Here is a 19,598-nt window from a genome sequence, read left to right on the forward strand (position 1 = left end):
TCTCAGATTTCTTTAACATTTATGTAACAATTCAACAAGAGAGAGAAACAAAGTGGTTTGTAGTGATGAAAGAGTTATTTTTATTGATGGCCAGAAAAGACATGTGCTTACTGATATTCTTCAATCTCTCCTTCCTGCAATATTGCTCATGCTACAAAGATCTAGTGGGTAGAGGCAAAATCATTTCCAAAAAAAAGCACTGAGTGTGTATGTATCTGATGTTTGCTATAATCTTGTGCTCCAGGGCTGCTTGATATCACCAGGTGAGGATGGTGATAAGCCCACAGATCATCTTCCATGAAGAAGTGATGTGCTATGCCAGATGGTGACCCTGATAAAAGTCTGCAGTTAAGTCCCACTCTAGGATTTGAAGCTGGAATGGACCAAAGTGGGTGCAGAAGGCATTGCATTTGTCCTAAAACAAATCCCACGCTGTGTGCACAGGAGTTGTGCTGTTTCAGGCTGGATTCAGAGATGTTGGTTTTGGCCTCCTGATCTTGTAAGATCAATCACCAACATTAGCTATGCATTTTGGCCAGCGATGAACAAGAGGCTCCGTGCCATGCTCATTAATATCTACACCAATGAAGGTGATGCACTGTCATGGTTGCCCCTGCTAAAATGCACCACCCACCACTTCACTGTGTTCACATTCGCTGATTGGTCTCCATACACATTCTGCAAGTGTTGATGAATGTCAGTAGGTGTCATTTTTTTCTCATAGAAGACAATGACACCCCTTTGCTTCATCCACACTTCCGTGTCAGGTGACATTTTGTCAGACTGTCCATCTACTGCCATCTGTCACAAGGCAACAAAATGTAATGAAATATTGGTGAGAAGATTCAGCTTCTACTGCCATACCACTAACATTTGTTTCTGATATCACAGACCAACATAATAAATTAGGAGGCATAACTTTTGGAGCAGCCAGCCCTTGAAGACTTACAGAATAAATGAGGTTGAATGGCAATCCTGGTGATCATATAGTCAAAGCTGCATGTTCAAAGCAGGATAATCTGGAGCAGATTGCCTAAGGGTTTTCCACTCAGATTTCAACATTGTTTCCAGAAACAAAGACTTCAAAACATCTCTGGGTAACATGTTTTGGTGTTTAATTACCCTTACAGTAAGCACAAACAAACAAACAAACAAAAAACAAAACACACAACACCTGTTGTTTTCTGTTTGCTTATTTGATTCAACACTTAACAGAACTTCTAATTTGTGCCCATTACTTTCATGTCCTGACACTGGGCTCCGCTGAAAAGAGCCTGGCTCTATCCTCACTGAACTCTCCCTTCAGATATTTATGGACATTGATAAGATTCCCCCTAAAATTTATCTTCTCCAGTCTGAACAGTCCTCATTTGTCAGACGTCTCACTTCTTTAAACATCTTAGAATAATAGAATTATAGAACCATTTAGGTTGGAAAAGACCTTTAAGATCACCAAGATCACTCATCAGCTAACACCACCATGCCCATCACTAAATCATTTCCCTTATTGACACATCCATATGTCTCTTACATATCCTCAGCACATAAGATTCTATTTGTAAAATTCTCTATAATTTTTTTAATATTTTGAATTTTTTTTTTTTTAAGATTTTCAGAATTTTCACTATGTGGTAAAGGGTTCTAAGTTCTGGCTAGTGAACTTCCCAAATCTGTCACTGCTGAATATTAGCCAAAAGAAAACAGTTTGATTTCGAGATTATAGTTTGAATTTTAAATGATAGTAATTATTTCAATTTTTAATTTGCTTTTATAAGCTCCCTTTAGATATACATGAACTTTAGGAACATAGCAAATAACATTTTGGCTTACAAATGTAATTACCGAATCTGAAAAAAGATACAAAAAAAAAAGTAAGAAATTGCACATTTTGCCTTTGCTGAGTATTTGCATCCATCTAATACTATCTAATGTGAATATGTGCATGGCTACGAAATGATTTGAAACTTTAGAAATTTAAATACAGCATATTATCATTTATTTATTAGACGGATTTGTTAACTTGGTTTTGAAAAATCAACTACGTCAAATTTAATTACAGCATTCTTGTGTTACAAAAGCGAAGCAGAAGTAGTCTCAAATAATTCTTGTACGCCATCAAAAAAAGTTCTTTAAGAGATGACAGTTGAATATAGCATTCATAAATTCAATAAGGAAGTTAGGGTGTTCTGGTGCCATAAAAAACTATCTGGTCAGAAAAATCTTTGTTAGTTGTTTGAAGAGGAGAGAACAGCTACCTTAACAATTCCTGAGATATGTTTCTAGGCCTCAAACAACTTAAGCTTTAAAAGAATAGGGATAATGTAATGATACAATCTTTTAACCACTGTTCTCTCTTTCTGAAGATGAGGTATTTTACTATGGAGGAATAGCAAAAAGTGGCTGTTCTCAGATACTGTAAATAAATATCTCTTACAAATAAGAGACAAGTATATTTCTTACAGGAATGAAAGTGATAAGCTATTGGAAAAATCATTTCTAAGCATGAACAGTTGCTGAGATTATAAAAGATTATTACAGACCCTATTGTCCTTTGCTGTCACATAGGAAATGGGAACACCTTATGTGCTCTCAGGTGCCTCTCAGTAGCTTCTCAGGTGGCTAATGAAACAGCAGGAAAAGGTAATTGTATTAACATAATGAAATATAGATAGCAAATTCTTCCTGTCTTGCCAGTATTGCAAAAAAGCTGCTATTACTTTAGGGATTGGAGAGAACAAGGAAACTATTGCAGCATCAGTAACAGTGGCATTAAGCAAGATTCAGGAAATGCCATTTTTTAATAGTAGTATATTTGGGCAAAATTTAGATGACCTATGCTCTGCCTAAATCTCAACAAGCATCTCATGCCAGGCCTTGGAGGCATCAAAGGGCATGCGAAGAGTTCAACCAGAGACCTACAAGCTCTAACCAATTTCACATAGTGCCCAGGAAGGGGAGAACTACTTCCTTCCCAAGAGCTAACAGTATTTGCACGAGGACCAAAACGTGATCTATTGTTTTCTCTCAATTCTGTGTGAGAGAGTTTGAATCTGTGGATTCCAGTAAAGATCCCCATAGCAGTAACAATATAACCCAAGTGAGAATGTGCTTCTTTCTATTTTTTGACATTGATCCACTGATTGGATGTGAAAGCAAGAAACATGGGGTCACAAAAAGGACATCTGAAATGGAGGCTGGCTCCATATCTCAGTCATAACTGGGCATGCACAGCCTTGAATAAACTATATGCTATCTTTTGTATTGACTAATTTAAGGAGACCATGGAATCACTTATATTTGGTAAAAGAGAATTTTACAGAACCAGGCCTTTTGAAAAGAGCAAAGTTATAAGCAACAGTTCTCACTACACTGAATTATTATTACTTTTTTTTTAACAAAACCTGTGCATAGCTGATGGAAGTCAGTACAGTAGTCTTCAATTTGAATCACAGAGGGTGATGGGTATGTTTTGAACAAAAATCTCAAAGCAGTTGAACATGATACTCACATATAGCAACTGAGAAAGGAAAATTTTCAAATCAACCAGAACACAGAAACATAAAGTGATGTGAGTGGGTCAGCAAAGGCCACTGACAAATTTAGTGATAAAACAAGAATGATCCTCATTCTCAGTTCCTAGCTGAAATCAGTGGTGAATACAGTCCCTTCTATAAAAGAATATGAAAATGGCACATTAAATTCAAATCACACTGAGCACATGGGATAATTTCCATGTCAACTGTAACTCTATCTAGTATGCGTAGGAAAAACATTAATAAAAATAAACATTAGAAATACTTTCATACCTGGCAGAGAATCATGGGATAAAAGAGTGAGCATATCTAGACTTTGTACTGATCTAACTGTCATAAAATCTAGTTCATTTATTCAACTAAGTTCCTTACTTCAGTCATAAAACACCTGGTGTATAGTACAATACCATGTAGTTTTTATATACTGATCGATTATAATGTTTATTATTATTTCTTATTTGTATTGTGATTATACCTCCAGATTTAGAGGTAGTTTCAAGAATTAGATTCAAGGCCAGGCTGGATGTGGCTTTGGGCAGTTTGGTCTAGTGGTTGGCAACCCTGCCCATGTCAGAAGGCTTGAAACTCGATGATCTTTGAAGTCCTTTTTCAACCCAGGCCATTCATTCTGTGATTAGATTCAATGATTTAAAGATAAGGATTCTACTGTAATAGATCTAAGGCAAGCAGCACAGAACAGATAGCACCATCCCTGTGTAACTTCCATGTAAATAAAGCAGCAGAGTTTGAACAAAGCAGAAATAATAAAATGCCTGGAGATCAGATCCTCCAAAGAAATAAACAGTTTCTTCCTAATTAGAACTCTGCCTCTGTTGAAAGCTTCCATTGATTTCAGTAAAGACAGATTTCTGCATTTTATTTTCAGATAAAAACAAAAGTGAAGAAATCAGAAGAAACAAGCTCAAAACTGTGATATTCTAGCCAAAATTGACAACCAAAATGAGCAGGTAGAAAAATCAACACTTTCAACTCATTCAAATATTCTTTCATTTATACCAGGTGCAATTCTTTTTTTAGATTAAAGTCAAGAGCATCTTATAAAATGATACCACAACATTAAACTAATTAGGAGAAGTAAAATTATTTGCTAGAGTGGTGGGAAAAAAATGTATTGGGTTCATTTTGTTTACACTGATATGCTTCAGTCACTTCTCAGGCTGCAGCAATGGTTAATTAATGAACTCTTCTTCTAAAGCTAAACGTATGAAAGCTTGCAGCAGCAGAAGCTGACAAATGAAGTAGCAACACTTCTTAAAATAGTTGCTTATAAACCAAACCTACATGCTGAAATATTACTCTGTCAGCCAATAGCTGCCTGGCTTTGCACTTCACCCTGTATGCATTTCCTGATAGTTTTTGTTCTAGGTTAGGCAGTACCATACACTTATCTCTGTCTGCAGATGAGTGTGTTTGGAGAGATAAGAGTGACAGAACTCCAAGAGATTCCTGGAGGACCTGGATGTCCATGTTGGTGTTTTCCCTCAGAAAAAAAAACAACAAACAAACAAACAAAAAACAAACAAACAAAAAAAAAACCCACCAGATTCATAGCAATGTTTTCCCTAAACTGAGAAAATGATCTTAGTTTATCTAAAGTTTCTAATGTCTAATGTCTTCTAATTTCTATATTGCACTCTGTGGGCATTAAATCAAGCTGATCAAAGTCTCTGAGTCACTCAGGCCCTAATAATATCTCTTAGTAAGATTCTTAGTTCCAAGAAATGCTGTGTAAGAGCTCTGAGATTGATCCCTTCTGGCTAGTAAGATCTCTTTTATCCCTGTTTTGAATGAGTGAGGCTAGCACCAGAATGTTCAAAATTCACTGCACCAATAACAGCAATTTGCATTCATGTCCCTCCTTGGACCAGATTGATACTCCACAGTCTCCTGTGCTGGGGTTGGGTACAAACTGCACTGCACCAAGAATAGAACAAATGAAACAGAGTTTTTCTCTGATGGAGAGGTTAGAGACAAAAAAAAAAAAAAAAAAAAAAAAAAAGAGGCTCAGACGCCACAATGGGGGATCACTGTACACCAAATTTGCAAATATATGACTGCAAAAGTTTAAACCAGAAATGTATTCTGACTTACACCATGCTCTTGTGGGTATATACAAGAACTTATAAAAATAATATAATGTCTGAGATTGAGTATTAGATAACCAGCCTCCCCAAGGGCACTGCCTCTATCTTTTTGATCAAACACTGAACAGGGCCAAGCACTATCTTTTAAAATGGCTTTAAATTTTCTGCATAGCAGCTCAGTGACTCAAGGCTCACCCCCTCATTCTATACCTCCTGTCTATCTTGATACTGCCCTCACCATAGATTGAATCTGCTTTTGAGGAGCTGGAGGAGCAGCAGATAAGGAAGGAGAGAAATTTTGTGGAGAATCTTCACCACTTTGAAAAAGAGATTCAAGATTCATCAGGTCAGAAATAGGGAACCACAACATACAGTTTGCTGACTGGGGCATGTGCTTGAGAGAATGACTGAATAGCATTATCACAGAATCACAGAATCACAGAATCGTAGGGGTTGGAAGGGACCTCCAGAGATCATCGAGTCCAACCCCCCTGCCATAGCAGGTTCCCTATAAAATATGTTATGTAAAACACTAACATGTTCGGCAAGGACATCACCAAAGATGAATTCCTTAATCAGTTGGCTACAGTCAAGATTGGTCTTTCTTTTTTTTTTTTTTTTTTTTTTTTTTTTTTTTGGTGCCCACTGAATCTTAGCTTTTTTCTTCCCAGAAGAAAAGGAGGGGGAGAAAGTTTGCTTTGGAAACTCTCTAGTGATGTAAGGAGAGGTGGATTTGAATTCCGTCTGGAGAAAGGGATTTAAACTTCAGTCTTCTGTATCATGGGAACTGCATTTGTTCCATTGAGAAAGAATGCAAACCCTTTCTTATCTAAGATGTAAGGCAAGCGCTTATGACCATAAAATGTGTTTCCACTGAAATAATGTTTGGCTTGGCTGAAAAGTAGCTTTAACACTGAGCTGCTGAGGAACCCTCACTGGATACACAGAATGAGAAGTGTTGATAAGTGCAAGAATACTGTGCTTAAAGAAATAGGATGTTAGCAGGGTGCCTACTAGCACCCCAGGGATGGGGTGCCAGGCACCAGCTTCGTCAGGGTTTTCAGGTTTGGAGTTTTCATTACCTTAACCATCATTTCAAAATCATAATTCCTTTCTGTTTACTAAAATTCACCATTTATATGGAATACTCTAGCTTTTCTCACACTTATTAAGATACTCTGGAAATAAGGAAAATGGAGGAAAGGATCCTCATGTTCTCTGCCTTTTTTCCCCATTAGAAACTGAAGAATCCATTAAATAGTTCTCATTTTGCTCCCTTCTATTTCCTGTTCACATCAAATCATTGACAAGATTGAGAAATAGAGTAAGAGGATGAACAGAGAGAGATGTTTATCCCCTAGAGACTTCTGTACAGGCTAATAAGGATCATTCCAGCATGATCTGTTGTTAAGTGTCAGCTGTAACTGCACTGCTCCACTACATGATTATTTTGCATTAGATGCTGCTCTTCCTAGACTATGAGAAACAATAGCAAACAATGAAGAAAATCTTAAAAACAACCTAGAAGTGTTCTGAAAGCAGAAAAAATGTCACATAAAATCCAGCAAAGTAACTTCCATTCAGAACAAGTACACTAACTACACTGTAGGCTGAAATTCACAGATAAAAGCAGATTTCATTCATGCTTCTGCCTGAGATCCTCCATTTTGGAGGAAACTCTCTGAAGGCAATTAATCACAAAATTGTAAATATAACTAATGCTTTTCCCTACTTAGCACAACAATGATGCTGCTGCTTCAGAGAAAAGTGTATCCAATTCTAATCTAATTATGCTGTGACCCGCTGATACTGGTCAGGTGATGTTACAGGATATAAAAGGAAACCAGACCATAATCCAGTCTAAAATCATACAATCAGGTTATAAGTCACCCACAGCTGACTATGGCAGAAATGAATTGAGGAGAAAAGAATGAAAGGAAGGAAAAGGAAAAGGAAAAGGAAAAGGAAAAAGGAAAAGGAAAAGGAAAAGGAAAAGGAAAGAAAGGAAAGGAAAGGAAAAAGGAAAAGGAAAGGAAAAAGGAAAGGAAAGGAAAGGAAAGGAAAGGAAAGGAAAGGAAAGGAAAGGAAAGGAAAGGAAAGGAAAGGAAAGGAAAGGAAAGAGAAAGGAAAGGAAAGGAAAGGAAAGGAAAGGAAAGGAAAGGAAAGGAAAGGAAAGGAAAGGAAAGGAAAGGAAAGGAAAGGAAAAGAAAAGAAAAGAAAAGAAAAGAAAAGAAAAGAAAAGAAAAGAAAAGAAAAGAAAAGAAAAGAAAAGAAAAGAAAAGAAAAGAAAAGAAAAGAAAAGAAAAGAAAAGAAAAGAAAAGAAAAGAAAAGAAAAGAAAAGAAAAGAAAAGAAAAGAAAAGAAAAGAAAAGAAAAGAAAAGAAAAGAAAAGAAAAGAAAAGAAAAGAAAAGAAAAGAAAAGAAAAGAAAAGAAAAGAAAAGAAAAGAAAAGAAAAGAAAAGAAAAGAAAAGAATCACTGGGTTAATTCACAAAACTGCTTTGGCTTGGAAAGACAGATGCTATCAAATTGCAAAGAATGAGTTTCCTCAGTCTTTGTATTACCTATTTTGAGGTTATTTCTATGCGTATTTTAAAGTTTGCTTTAATATGTATAATTTTACAATTGATCCTTCAAAGGACAGATTACGCAAATCTGTGTAGGCTTACTGACTACAGAGGAATTCAGTCACATGAATGAAGGGTGCATGGGGAGAGAATTAAAATCCAGTGTGTGTTTGTAGCTTACATAATTCCAACTCTGTCAAAACCCATGTCTATATTATCATCTGCCTACGTTATATAACACTAAGGAGCTTTTGAGTTGTTTATTCTTTCCCATATGCCTGGAATACATATATATATTCTTAGAAATTTTAGATCTTATATCACATTATCATCAAGAAAATAATAAGAATGAATGCAATAGAAATGAAACTGTCTTCTGAGAGAATGTTCAAGGTAAATACCATCCTCAGCTAAGTATCTAATCAGGAACACAGATCCATGCACTTGTTTATCATTAAGATCTTGCATTTCTCATTTCTTCCCTCACAGGTTCTCTGAGAAGCATCCCATTGCTAAGCATTTTAGGCTGAAGTAACCTGGATTTCAGGGTGCTCACATCTCCCCCAAAACATGAAACATCTGGTAAAACAGAAACTACTGGATCTAGTTGAATAAATGAATAAATGAATAAATACATAATCTAATTTCAAAACAGTAATTGTCTTCCAACTATACCTAGAATGCTGGTTCAAATTCATTTCAGAAACACAAGAAAAAACAGATATTCTCTTATGTATCACTGCAAGAGAAAATGATGTACTTGGGCAATATTTGCATTCATGATCATGCATACAGTGTTAAACTCAACAAAAAGCTGATCAGGTAGTATTGCATGTTTGCATTCAGTATTACAAATGATTTAAATTTCTTGTGAATGCATTTATCAATACAAATTAATATTAATTAAAAGATTAAGGAAAACATATCCCAATCCTTTATTTTCTTTTACTACAGAGTGCAGTAATAAATTGACTTCAGGGTAGAGAAGACTTTGTGCTCAGAACTGAGTTTGGTGTTCTCTGCATGAAATCCTGGTCTCATCAAAATCAGTGGAAAACCCATTATTTGGACCATGATCAAAATTCTACCTTCTGTTTTGTCTTTTGTTGTACACCTCAATTCCTTTATGGCGTGTACTGTAAGTAGCTGTCTGCATCCTGAAGCACAGCAAGATGGTCACAGGTATTGCTACATAATCTAATAGGTTACTTAGACTTGTAAGATTTCTCTGAGGGGAAAAAGCAATGCTTTACTTGGAAAAATAAGCCCTGTGATAAAATGGAGTACCTGCAAGATGAAGAAATCTAGATAATACCAAACATTTGCTATATAGCCTTGATGTCATTTAAACAGTCTGTATTTACCTGTAAAGTAATAATTATACACCCTTCATCAGCAGTAAAAAGCCCTCAAAAACCGGCACTTGAAAGTGTACCATAGTTCCCTGAATCAAACAAACAAAAGGCTGAAATGCCATAAAGCAAAACTAAACAGGACAGTGCAATTCCAGGGGCGGGCCCTGCTCACTTGCTGCCTATCAACGCACCTCCCGCGCAGGAGGGCGCAAAAGGTGCGCGGTGCTCTGCGCGAGGCCTGGTGCGGTAGCGGCAGTCAGAGCCGCTGGAGGGAGCCCCCGGGCCGCGCTTCAGCACCACGCCGCTGGACAGCGCCCGCGACGCCGCGCTCCGCGCATCTCCCGCGCATCTCCCGCGCTGGGTTTGTGGGAAGGAGTGCGTTCCCTCCCAGCATCGGGGGAGGCGATGGGGAATATACCCTGGGGTAAAGAAGGATCCAACCTCTCCTATAGAGTGGACAAGAGAAACAGACAAAGCAGTGTGCAATTAGGTGATATTAAGTGGGCTCTGAAAAGGCAGGAGCCGGTATGAATCAACACCGACATATGGCAATCTGTGTGGATCCTGTTCAGGAGAATTATATATCTGGTTCATGAAAGCAATCAACTGACTGGTAAGGTCTCATTGTGCACCAGCCAAAGGCGGTTCATTCACGCAGCTGGCAAGGTATTGGGCTGCGAAATGAAGATATTTGTATCTCTCCCAGGGAATGTATTTGTTAGAAGTGTCTTTGGGATATGTGTGTGTTCCAGGGATCGGCTAAACAGCTGCGATGCCTGTGCATAATGAGATAGCAGTGCTTTATTCACAGATTCAGGGTAGGACAATAAGACTTGGAAGAACCTTAAGACATCAGCATAACTCACACACTCACACAGCTTTTGATCCAGTACTAATAGTGCCAGCAGTGCATGGGAGTGGGACACAGCATACAACTCCAATTCATTCATCAGCACGTTACCAGGATCCAAGCAACAACTCTGCGCAGTAATTGTCTTACGTCGATAGAACTCATTCAGGCAAAACACACTGTGTCAGATTCTCCCAGCAGTGTGAGCCTGGCCACGGGGAAGTGAGGTCAAGCAGCCCTACAGCTCACTTGTGTGTGGAGGAAGGGAATAGACAAGGGAGAACAAGGATTACAGGATGGCTAGGCTCTGAGTGAGGTAGATGTGACCCAAGGACCACCATCACTAAAACTTACAGGTGCAATATCAGCCACTTCCCAGCTGCGCATCCCAGCAGTCATGTAAACAACATGCCATCAGCAATACATTCCTCTACATCCTCCCTCCTTTAGGGATTTTCTGCCAGTATCTGCACCTCCTTCCCACTGATTCCCCAGAGGTAGCTAAATGGAGACAATAATCTGCTGTGAAATATTGGTAGCACAGTTCTGTGATAGTCTGGGAAAAGATGGGGGGAAGGGGAGCAGCAAGAATCCCCAGGATTAAGTTGCTCTAGAAAGGCAACATTTTCTTGCTTTGAAGGGATGTCAAGAGCTCACTACATCCTCACTTTCAAAAGGAAGAAGCTGGGTGAGTGTAAAGTCAGGTTAGTCCTGATTTTAACTTCTCAGACGCATACCTTTCCCAGTGTCTCTCAGTTGTTTGCATTGGCACCCCCTGGCATCCCCCTCCAACCTTCTCTCCTCCCCCCTCTCTCCCCCAGCCACTCCATTTTAACCAATTCCCTGTCCTAGACATCACTTCTAAGCACAATAATGTTTGCTTCATAACCACAAGCAGAACAGACATGTTGGTACCTTTTGAAGACAACTTAGGAATTTACACCAAAGCTCCAAGGAGAGCCTTCCCGTTTTTGTTAAGGGTATCACTTTGCTCTTATTGGAAAAGAACAACATGCCCTCCTCCCGTTTTTTCTCACAGCCCAGATCAAGCCGCGCAACACACATGAAAGCAGAAGTAATTCCAGCAAGTCTAGAGTTAAAAGGCATGAGCAAGTAAATGAGAAATGAGCAGTGGGAGAGCTTGGCCAAGACAGAGTTATCTTTCCTATCTCATCCCATGGACCATTGCTGGAAATAAAGGAGGGAAGTGACAAATGTCCTGTCCCTCCGACTTGCCCCAGGAAAACTGTTCCAAGGAATAACAGTGAAGTGAGCATACAAGAATGGGGAACAGACTGGCCAGGAAGTGCCCCCCTCCCCATCTTAGGGTGAAATCTTATTCAACTGCTTCTTTCGCAGGGAGGATAGGCAATGTGGGAGAGAGATGGAGGGAGAGAAGGTGTAATTTTCTTGTGGTGTCCCCAAAGTACAGAATATCTGAGCACCTTGTTAAAGGAGAAAAGATTCTTGGGACACCCCACACCTCCTCTTAGGGTGATGGAGAAAGAGGAGGCCTCCCACCCTTTCCTCACCACTGTACCTGGTTGAGGGAAGTCACGGCCAATCTAGGCATAACCAGCTGCATGACGAGCTGCAGGACAGAGGTGACCAGCCCAGCGAGGATGGCCCAGGTGAGCGGCAGCGGAAGCATGCTGTAGGTTGCAAAAAGTGTGAAGAGCACATAGCCAATGCCATCCCCAAGGAGGCCACAGCCCAGGCCAGCTGCCAGGATCTGCGTGGCCATGGCCACCCAAGTGACCACACCGCTGTACTGCAGGTAGGTGTATGAGGTTGTGTCCTTCCTGACCACCACTAAGGCACAGATCACCACCTCAATGCCAGTGAAGAAGCCCAAGAGAATGCCCTTAATGGGGTCCATGGGAGCGGAGGCCAGAGTCAGGTGGAGGAACAGCAGGGTTAATTTGGTCAGCACGTCCAGGATGTTCATCACCACCTCGGATTTGCGCCTCTGGCCCAAGAAGTAGCGCTGGTAAAGGCGCTCCAGGTCCCGGGACTTGAAGGAATTGCGGAGCGTGGGGAAGATCACCCCACGGTAGGTGTAGCCCCAGTTGAGGAAGAAGTCAGAGTTGCTAGGAGCACAGTCCAGGGGCAGAAAGCCCAGGTCCCCATTGCTGCTCGTGCGCTCCGGGAAGACTTTGGTGCCTCCGTTGTTGTGACGCTCGCTCCCCAGACTCCGTCCGGCTGACTGTCTCCTGAAGTGGTGGTGGTGGTGGTGGTGCGGGTGGTGGTTGGGGCAGCAGGTCTCCTCTGAGCTGAAGCCCTTGCCCCCAACGCTGCTGCTGCCGCCGCTGCTGCTGCTGTGTTCCTGGATGAAGCGCTGCTCGGTGATGTGGCGCACGGCCGTCTGCCACAGCAGGCGCTGGGGTCTGCTGCTGCCGGGGGGGGTCCTATTGATGGTGTAAAGTTCATCGCTGTCGCTCAGGCACCGCACCTCCGAGAGCTCCATGGCGGTGACTGGCGGGGGCAGAGCACCAGTGGCGGGGCGAGGCGGGGAATGGGGGGTACAGGCTTTGGGAAGGGGAACGAGGGAGGGATAGAGCCGCGGGAGAGGAGGGAGGGGATGGAGAAGGGCGGGTGGAGACGGCTGGGTGCTGCCGGAGGGATCACATTTATAGGCAGGGCGCTGGCTCCGGTTGCTCGGCAGGCGGCGGGGCTGCTTCGCCTCTGGGGTCCTGCGGCGGCTCAGCGCAGGCGGTCTTCGCCCCGTGCCCGCGCCCGCTTCCGCGGATCTCCGCGGAGCTTCATCCCGCGGAGTCCGGCTGCGGTGCAGCCCGGGAGCCCCGGTGGGCCAGGTGCGCGCCCTCCTTGGGGCGGTGAGCGGGGAGGGAGCGGAGCAGCGAGTCCGGAGAGGAGGAGGGAGGAGCGGAGCATCTACGGGCGCACCCCCGATGCCCAGCTAGCGATTCTTGGCTCCATCCGGAGGCTGGAGCCGTAGAAGGATGGGAAAAAGCCGCCTTGCAGAGAGCCGTTCAAAGAGGGCAGCTTTTTGCTCCAGTGATCCAGGGGCTCCGCTCCGAGCTCTGGTACCCGGGAGCTGCTGTAATCCCCGCGATTGCGGTCAGGACAGAGGCGGTCGGGTCGCGGGCATCCTCGGTCACGGCGCCGGAGCCGCCGGCCGGGGGCTGCCCGCCCGCATCCCTCCGGCGGCGGGGCATGCCCTGCAGGGCGAGCAGCCTGCCTCAGAGCGAGTCTCTGCCCGGGGGGAGCTCGGGGCTGCCATCCATCGCAGGAGATCGAGAAAAGAAAAAAGAAAAAAGAAAAAAAATAGGAGGGAAAATAAAAGAGAAAAAAAGAAAAAAAGAAAAAAAAAAAGAAAAGGAAAAAAAAAAAAAAAAAAAAGAGTGAGGAAACGAAAACCCGCCCTAAACTCAGAGCTCCGGGAAGACCGCTGGGAGAATCCCAACTTCTGTGCGGAGCAGGGCAAGGAGGGCTTCGGGCTCTGGGGCTTCCCCCCGGCAGCAGGGAGGAGGAGGAGGGAGGAGAAAGAGGAGGAGAAGGACGAAGAAGGCTCAAGGGTGTTTGTGGCTGTAGGGCGGCGGGATGCGCAGTTCTGCCCCGGGAGCCGCGAGGACCGGAGCGGCGGAACCGGCAGCCGCCGGCGGAGTGGTGCTGCTGCGGGAGGGCGGCCCGGGAGGAGGCAGAGCCCGGCGCGGTCAGCTGATGCCCGCGACGTCGGCGGGGCTGCCAGCACCCCTCCTCCCCCCGGCCCCGTTAAAGCAGCCGCTGTCGCCGCGTAGGGGATAGGGTGCGGGATGCAGAGATGGGGGACCCCAGGGCAGGGGCTGGGCTCGTGGTTGTCACTCAGGTTTCTCCAAGTTGCCCTTCTTGGAGGTGGCCCTGTCTGTCCCACAGAGCCTAGAGGATCTGTCCATCTGTCATCTAGTGAGACCTCATGCTGGAGTCAGGCATCACTCTGCGCAGGCACTCAAGTGACACTGCCTCAGGCCTTGCTTGAGTGTCACCATTCTTTCCCAGGATTGGGGGAACCTCAGGAGCCAGCATCCCTTCTGCCTGGGCTAGCTCAGCCCCTCCAAGAAAGGCGCTGTCACTGCCAGGGCTGTGGCTGTGAGCAGTCAGGGCTGAGGGAGTGTGCCCTGACAATGTATCTGACAGTGCCTATTCTCAGCATTTATATTAAAGCTACCACATAGAGAACGGAAACCATCCCATGCACAGAGGCTGTGGTCAAATTCTCTCCTCACTCCCTTGTGTCAACGGGGGACATTGTCCTGCTCCTTTCTCGGCTCTGTCTGTATGTGCAAATCTGAATGCTTTGTGCACAGTGGCAAAGTCTGGAGAACTGACATGGGGGAATCAGTCTTTATCTTTCCCAGCTCTCCTGTGCCCACAGTGAGTTTCAAGCTCGGAAGTAGCTGGAGCCTGACCTGAGGAAAAGGCAGTTTTGGATCTGCAATCCTACTGGTAGAAACAGCTGAAACAAAAATAGTCTATGCAAGAGACTGCTGCAAATACAGGAGGAGCATTTTCTTTATATTTCAAAAGACAGGAATGATTTCTGCTGAATTCCGCCATATAAGCATGCAGCAGTGAGGGTTTCTATGGACAGACAGAATCTGAAAGTCCAGAGTAGCACTTAGAAACAAAATCTAAGATGCATTTCCCCTCCACATTTATATATTTTAAGTGACTTGAAGCTGTGAGCAGCTTCAAGTGTGGCATGGTGAGTTTAGATTGCTTTATTCTGAGTGCCACAGGCACTGCAGATCCCTTTTTTTTTGTGACGCTGCCAAATCACAAATTCTATTCTATTAAAAAGACAGGGGAGGGAGCAGTATTGCCCTGCTTGGAGCCTTGGGTTTTGGTGGGAGTCCAGGTGTGTGACCAGTCTATATAGTGCTCCTTGATTCCCCACAAACAACCTTCCCACCATCATTTAACTCACCTTTATTTATTCATTATTACCCTAAGGAAAGCATGGAAATTTAGGAAGGATTTTACTGATTGTTTCTGTATTTGCACTACAACGGATTTGGGGACTGCAGCCAAGTCTACGTCCCATGCGTGAGGCAGGTTTTGCACAGATACAAGCAGAGGAAATTCTTGTTCTAGAGAGCTCAGATAAGGAATGAGTGGTGCTTTTGTGAACAGGAATGGGTCTTTCCTGTGGGTCAGCATGCTGCTAGCCTGGAATGGGTTAATATTACTCTTGCAGTAATGCAAGAGACATGCATTCCTGCTTATAGATAAATCCAGAGAAATTGCAGCACCACTTGGAGATGAAAATGTGGCTGTAAGTGGAGAAGTCATAACACAGTAAAAGAAATTATAATTACTAGTGGTATTACCACAGAGTACAGCAAAATAATCTTGCTCCTTCCAATTGCTCGGTACAAATAATGCTAGGTCAAAGGAAAAGGAGATGAATAGTAATGCAGCTTAAGGAGACACTCATTCCAAAGACATAAGATGAATCCAATGTAAGTAGCTCTCAGTTCTCCAGTTCTGCTATAATCACTGAACTGCAGCACTGCAGAGATTGTTGGCCCTCATGGAAGGTAGAGCTCTCCCTCCCCATCTTTTCTATGATGGAGGCTCTGTACCTCCCCAGGAAATCTATTATTTCTATGCTTCTCCATCTTTTTCATAATATCTAACTTGAATATTTGCAGCATTCACTAAGCACGTCACTTCCTGTCCTATTCACACGGACAGGCAGAGCATATTATCCTGGCAGCAGTCTGGGCATGTTTAATGATTGCCTCTTCCATCCCTTCCCTTTCCCCCTTCTCTTTTCTTAGGCTAAATAACCTCATACTTTTTTTTCCACAAAGGTAATATTGTCCGGGTCTTGGATCATTCTTTTTAGTTTGTTTATGTACATTTCATTGAATCACAGAATCATTTGAGTCGAAAGGGACCCTTACAGGCCACCTGGTCAAACTCCCTTGCAGTGAACAGGAATGCCTACAGCTAGATCAGATTGCTCAGAACCCCATACAGCCTGACCTTGAGTGTCTCCAAGGACGTGGCATCCACTGCCTCTCTAGGCAGCCCTCTCTGAAGGTGTGCCTCATCACCCTTATTGTAAAACCCTTTTTCCTTATATCCAGTCTAAATCTCCCCTCTTCTACTTTGAAACCATTTTCCCTTGTCCTACCTCAACAGACTCTGCTAAAGAGTCTGTCCCGTCTTTTCTTCTCTCACAATTTCATTTTCTGCTCCCCTCTGAGATGCCCGTAACTCCAGTCAGTTTCACAATGGAAAGATTAGTATGTCTGGTGAGCTGCACTCCTATTTATACACCATGTGAAATGCCTCCCACCACAGGCTTATCCACAGCTGATGACTTCCTGTAGTTCTTTACTGTCCTCAAGGCCTGGGCAGGTGTTACTTGCTCCATATGTATGTGACAGCCAATGTGAAGTACCTTGCATTTAACCTCACTGAAGCTCATTGTACAACTTCAGCCTGCATGCCCAACTTGCTTAGATCACGTTGAACACTAAACCTGCCTTCCTCTATGCCAGCAGTCCGCCCCAGCTCTGTGCCATCTGTGGGCTTAGCAAGCCCACTGTCTCTTCAGTGGTGACGGCTAAGTGGTGCAGTACATTTAGGTAGCAACAGTTGTGTGCATTTCTTGCCCATATTTCTGAACCTCAAAAGTTGGCCCCTTGGTGCAAGGCTGCCAATAGGAGATAAGATCCTTCTAAGCATAGAGATGTGCTGCAGCCATGCTCTGTGCTCTTCAGCGTGGGGAGTAAGTCTGTCCATGTAGGACATGGGTTTGCCCTTATCACCACAGTGTGGGTGCATTGGGGTGAGACAAGAGAATTTCACACATCCTTCTTGAGTCCTGTGAGTGCTGACGGGGGCTTTGGGCTTTGATTAGTGCAGTGCATTATTCAGGCTTTGCTGCTATTGAATTTTTTTCACTTTTTTTTAATAGAGTTAAATGACTTGGCAGTGCCACAAAATCACTAAAAGCCATTTAAAAATAATACTGTCACAAGAAGGCTTTTGAAGGAATTCATTCCTCTTCTGTCACCTGAAAGTTTATGTCACACTCCTCTCCTCCTTCCCCCTCTCTACCCACAGGACTAACATTTATGTGCAACTTAATGTTATGATATTTAATCACGCAAATAGTGATCTCATCGAGTTTAGAGGGACTATTTATGTCCTCAAGACCACAAGACAGGAGCTGTGCTCTGTAAAGCACTCTGAGGTTCTTGAGTGAAAGTATCCTCAATATCTAACATGCTATGAAAGAATGCAAATATACCTCATTTGGAAACAGATTCCACAGAATAAGGATTTAAAAAAAAGGAAAAATGATCAATAGAGACCTAACCTATCTATCTCATAATGCACATACTGAAATAGGAAACTTCAGTCATGATGAAAATGAGTACAATACTTTGACTTTCCTTCTTATCGTTTGTTTTTTTTCCCCATGTTCCTTCTCTTCTTAGTAACAATTAAGACATTCTAATAATGAAAGGATGAAAAGAGAGAGAAAAAAAAAAGAAGAACTTATAGTATTGATTGAGTCTCTTTTTAAAACCTGTCTATCACTCTTTCTCAAACGGAAGCATGTCTCAGTGTGATGTCTGTAAGGAAGCATGAAATGGGCATAAGGGAATGGATCAAAAAACATAACTCTAGCTAGTAAAAGCATTCAGACTGATTAATGAAAGGACCAGTGAAAGAAAAACAAGGCTTTGTAAACTGTAAGATCAGAGAAAAAACAGGATGAGGGCACACAGATTAACAGGATACAATCGGTATTTTCTGGGGTTTTTGGATGGTTTTTCTCAGTGCAGTGAAAATATCAATGAAGTATTTTAAAATCTGCAGGCAACGAAGCTAAGTTATTGCATACCTCAGTGGTGCCATATGGCAGGAAAATAAAAAAGAAAGGGAGAGAGAGGAAGAGTCATAGAGTTAAGAGGTAGAAATAGATGTCAGTTTTAATGCCTTTAAAGAATGTATTTTTAGTTTGGATTTTTTTTTTTTTTTCCTTTTCTGTGCATGGTATAGCTTTGCCGTGTTATGAAACAGTCATTCTACCACATGCAAAAAACCTCTTCCTCCCTTTGTCTCTCCATCAGACCCATACAAGGACTAAGCACATGGATTTTATGGCGGGTGAGGAGGGACTGAGATGATACTTTGCCTCTGAATTAGTGAGAGGAACTGTTTTTCCCCTCTTCCCAAGTCAGCTTCCTCACTCACCAAGGATTAGCAGCTGTGACCATTGCAGATCGTTTACTTATGACTTCATGGCCAGTAGTGCTGATTAGGACTATCTTTGCCAGGTTGCTTTCTACTGAAATTTATTGATCTATTCAAATAATCGTTGTACTTTTCTCTGAAAATTAACCTTCAGAAAGGCATTAACACGATGGAAAGTTTCAGCTCTTAGTTTTTCGTTTTTGAGTGGTTCTTTCAAATTTTGTTGGTAGATGATAGCAATTTTTTTCAGAAGACCTGACAAGTGACAGTGTCCTTAAATCATACAAGACTGAATGGAAGAGAGGACGTTTTTTTTCCTCTGAGAAAGGAGGGTGCTTACTCAAATTCAAAACCAAGTGAAATTTCAGTAATCTGAGGGAAAAAGAACTGACAGCTTCCCCACATAGAGCTGCTGCCTGCTGTCCTCTGCATTGCTCCTGGGGCCGCCCAAAAGTTTCCCTTCAGCCTTACCACCCTTCTAACCACTTCTCAGAGAAGGACTGTTCCTTAGCTTGTTTGTCTTCTCTACACCCACAACAGCCCTCATGTAATGCCGTTAAATCTGGTGAATCCCTGGGGCATCCGCATTGCTGAATGAATAATACCTCTTACAAAGTAGTATACAGTTCTTGATGCTTCATGGGATTCCTTTGAAGAGTGTTCTTTCTTTTAATACAAAAGACCTTTGACTTGCATGTTAATTGCAACAGAAGTTAAAAGGAAATGAACTGTTAAATTCACCTCTCAATGCACTACAAGCAAAATCTTTGTATCGAATGGCATCCAGACCACTCGTAAGCATTTTATTCTTGATTTGTTATCTGAAGCAGCAAGTGGTAGGAGTGAAAGCCTTATGGGAAAAGCTATAATTGAAATTAATACAATAAAGGAGACTCGAATTTGAGACATTAAAAATAAACTAAAACCTAAAAAAAGAAGACATAAAACCATTCTCTATAAGTTTTTCACTTG

General features: G+C 42.5%; 1 protein-coding gene across 2 annotated transcripts in view; it reads right to left on the reverse strand.

Annotated features, from left to right (window-relative positions):
• ADCY8 (adenylate cyclase 8) overlaps window positions 1–14,065 on the reverse strand; it is a 120,091-nt gene extending 106,026 nt beyond the window's left edge. For both annotated transcript variants that reach the window (XM_019614245.3, XM_010709320.4), the window contains exon 1: window positions 11,950–14,065. In XM_019614245.3, coding sequence (XP_019469790.2) covers window positions 11,950–12,876 — 927 coding nt within the window. In that variant the 5' untranslated portion in view covers window positions 12,877–14,065. The remainder of the gene's footprint in view (window positions 1–11,949) is intronic.
• Between the last annotated feature and the right edge of the window lie 5,533 nt (window positions 14,066–19,598).

The sequence above is a fragment of the Meleagris gallopavo genome, chromosome 3 (genome assembly GCF_905368555.1).
Source record: "Meleagris gallopavo chromosome 3, MGAL_WU_HG_1.1, whole genome shotgun sequence".
Taxonomy (NCBI): Eukaryota; Metazoa; Chordata; class Aves; order Galliformes; family Phasianidae; genus Meleagris; species Meleagris gallopavo.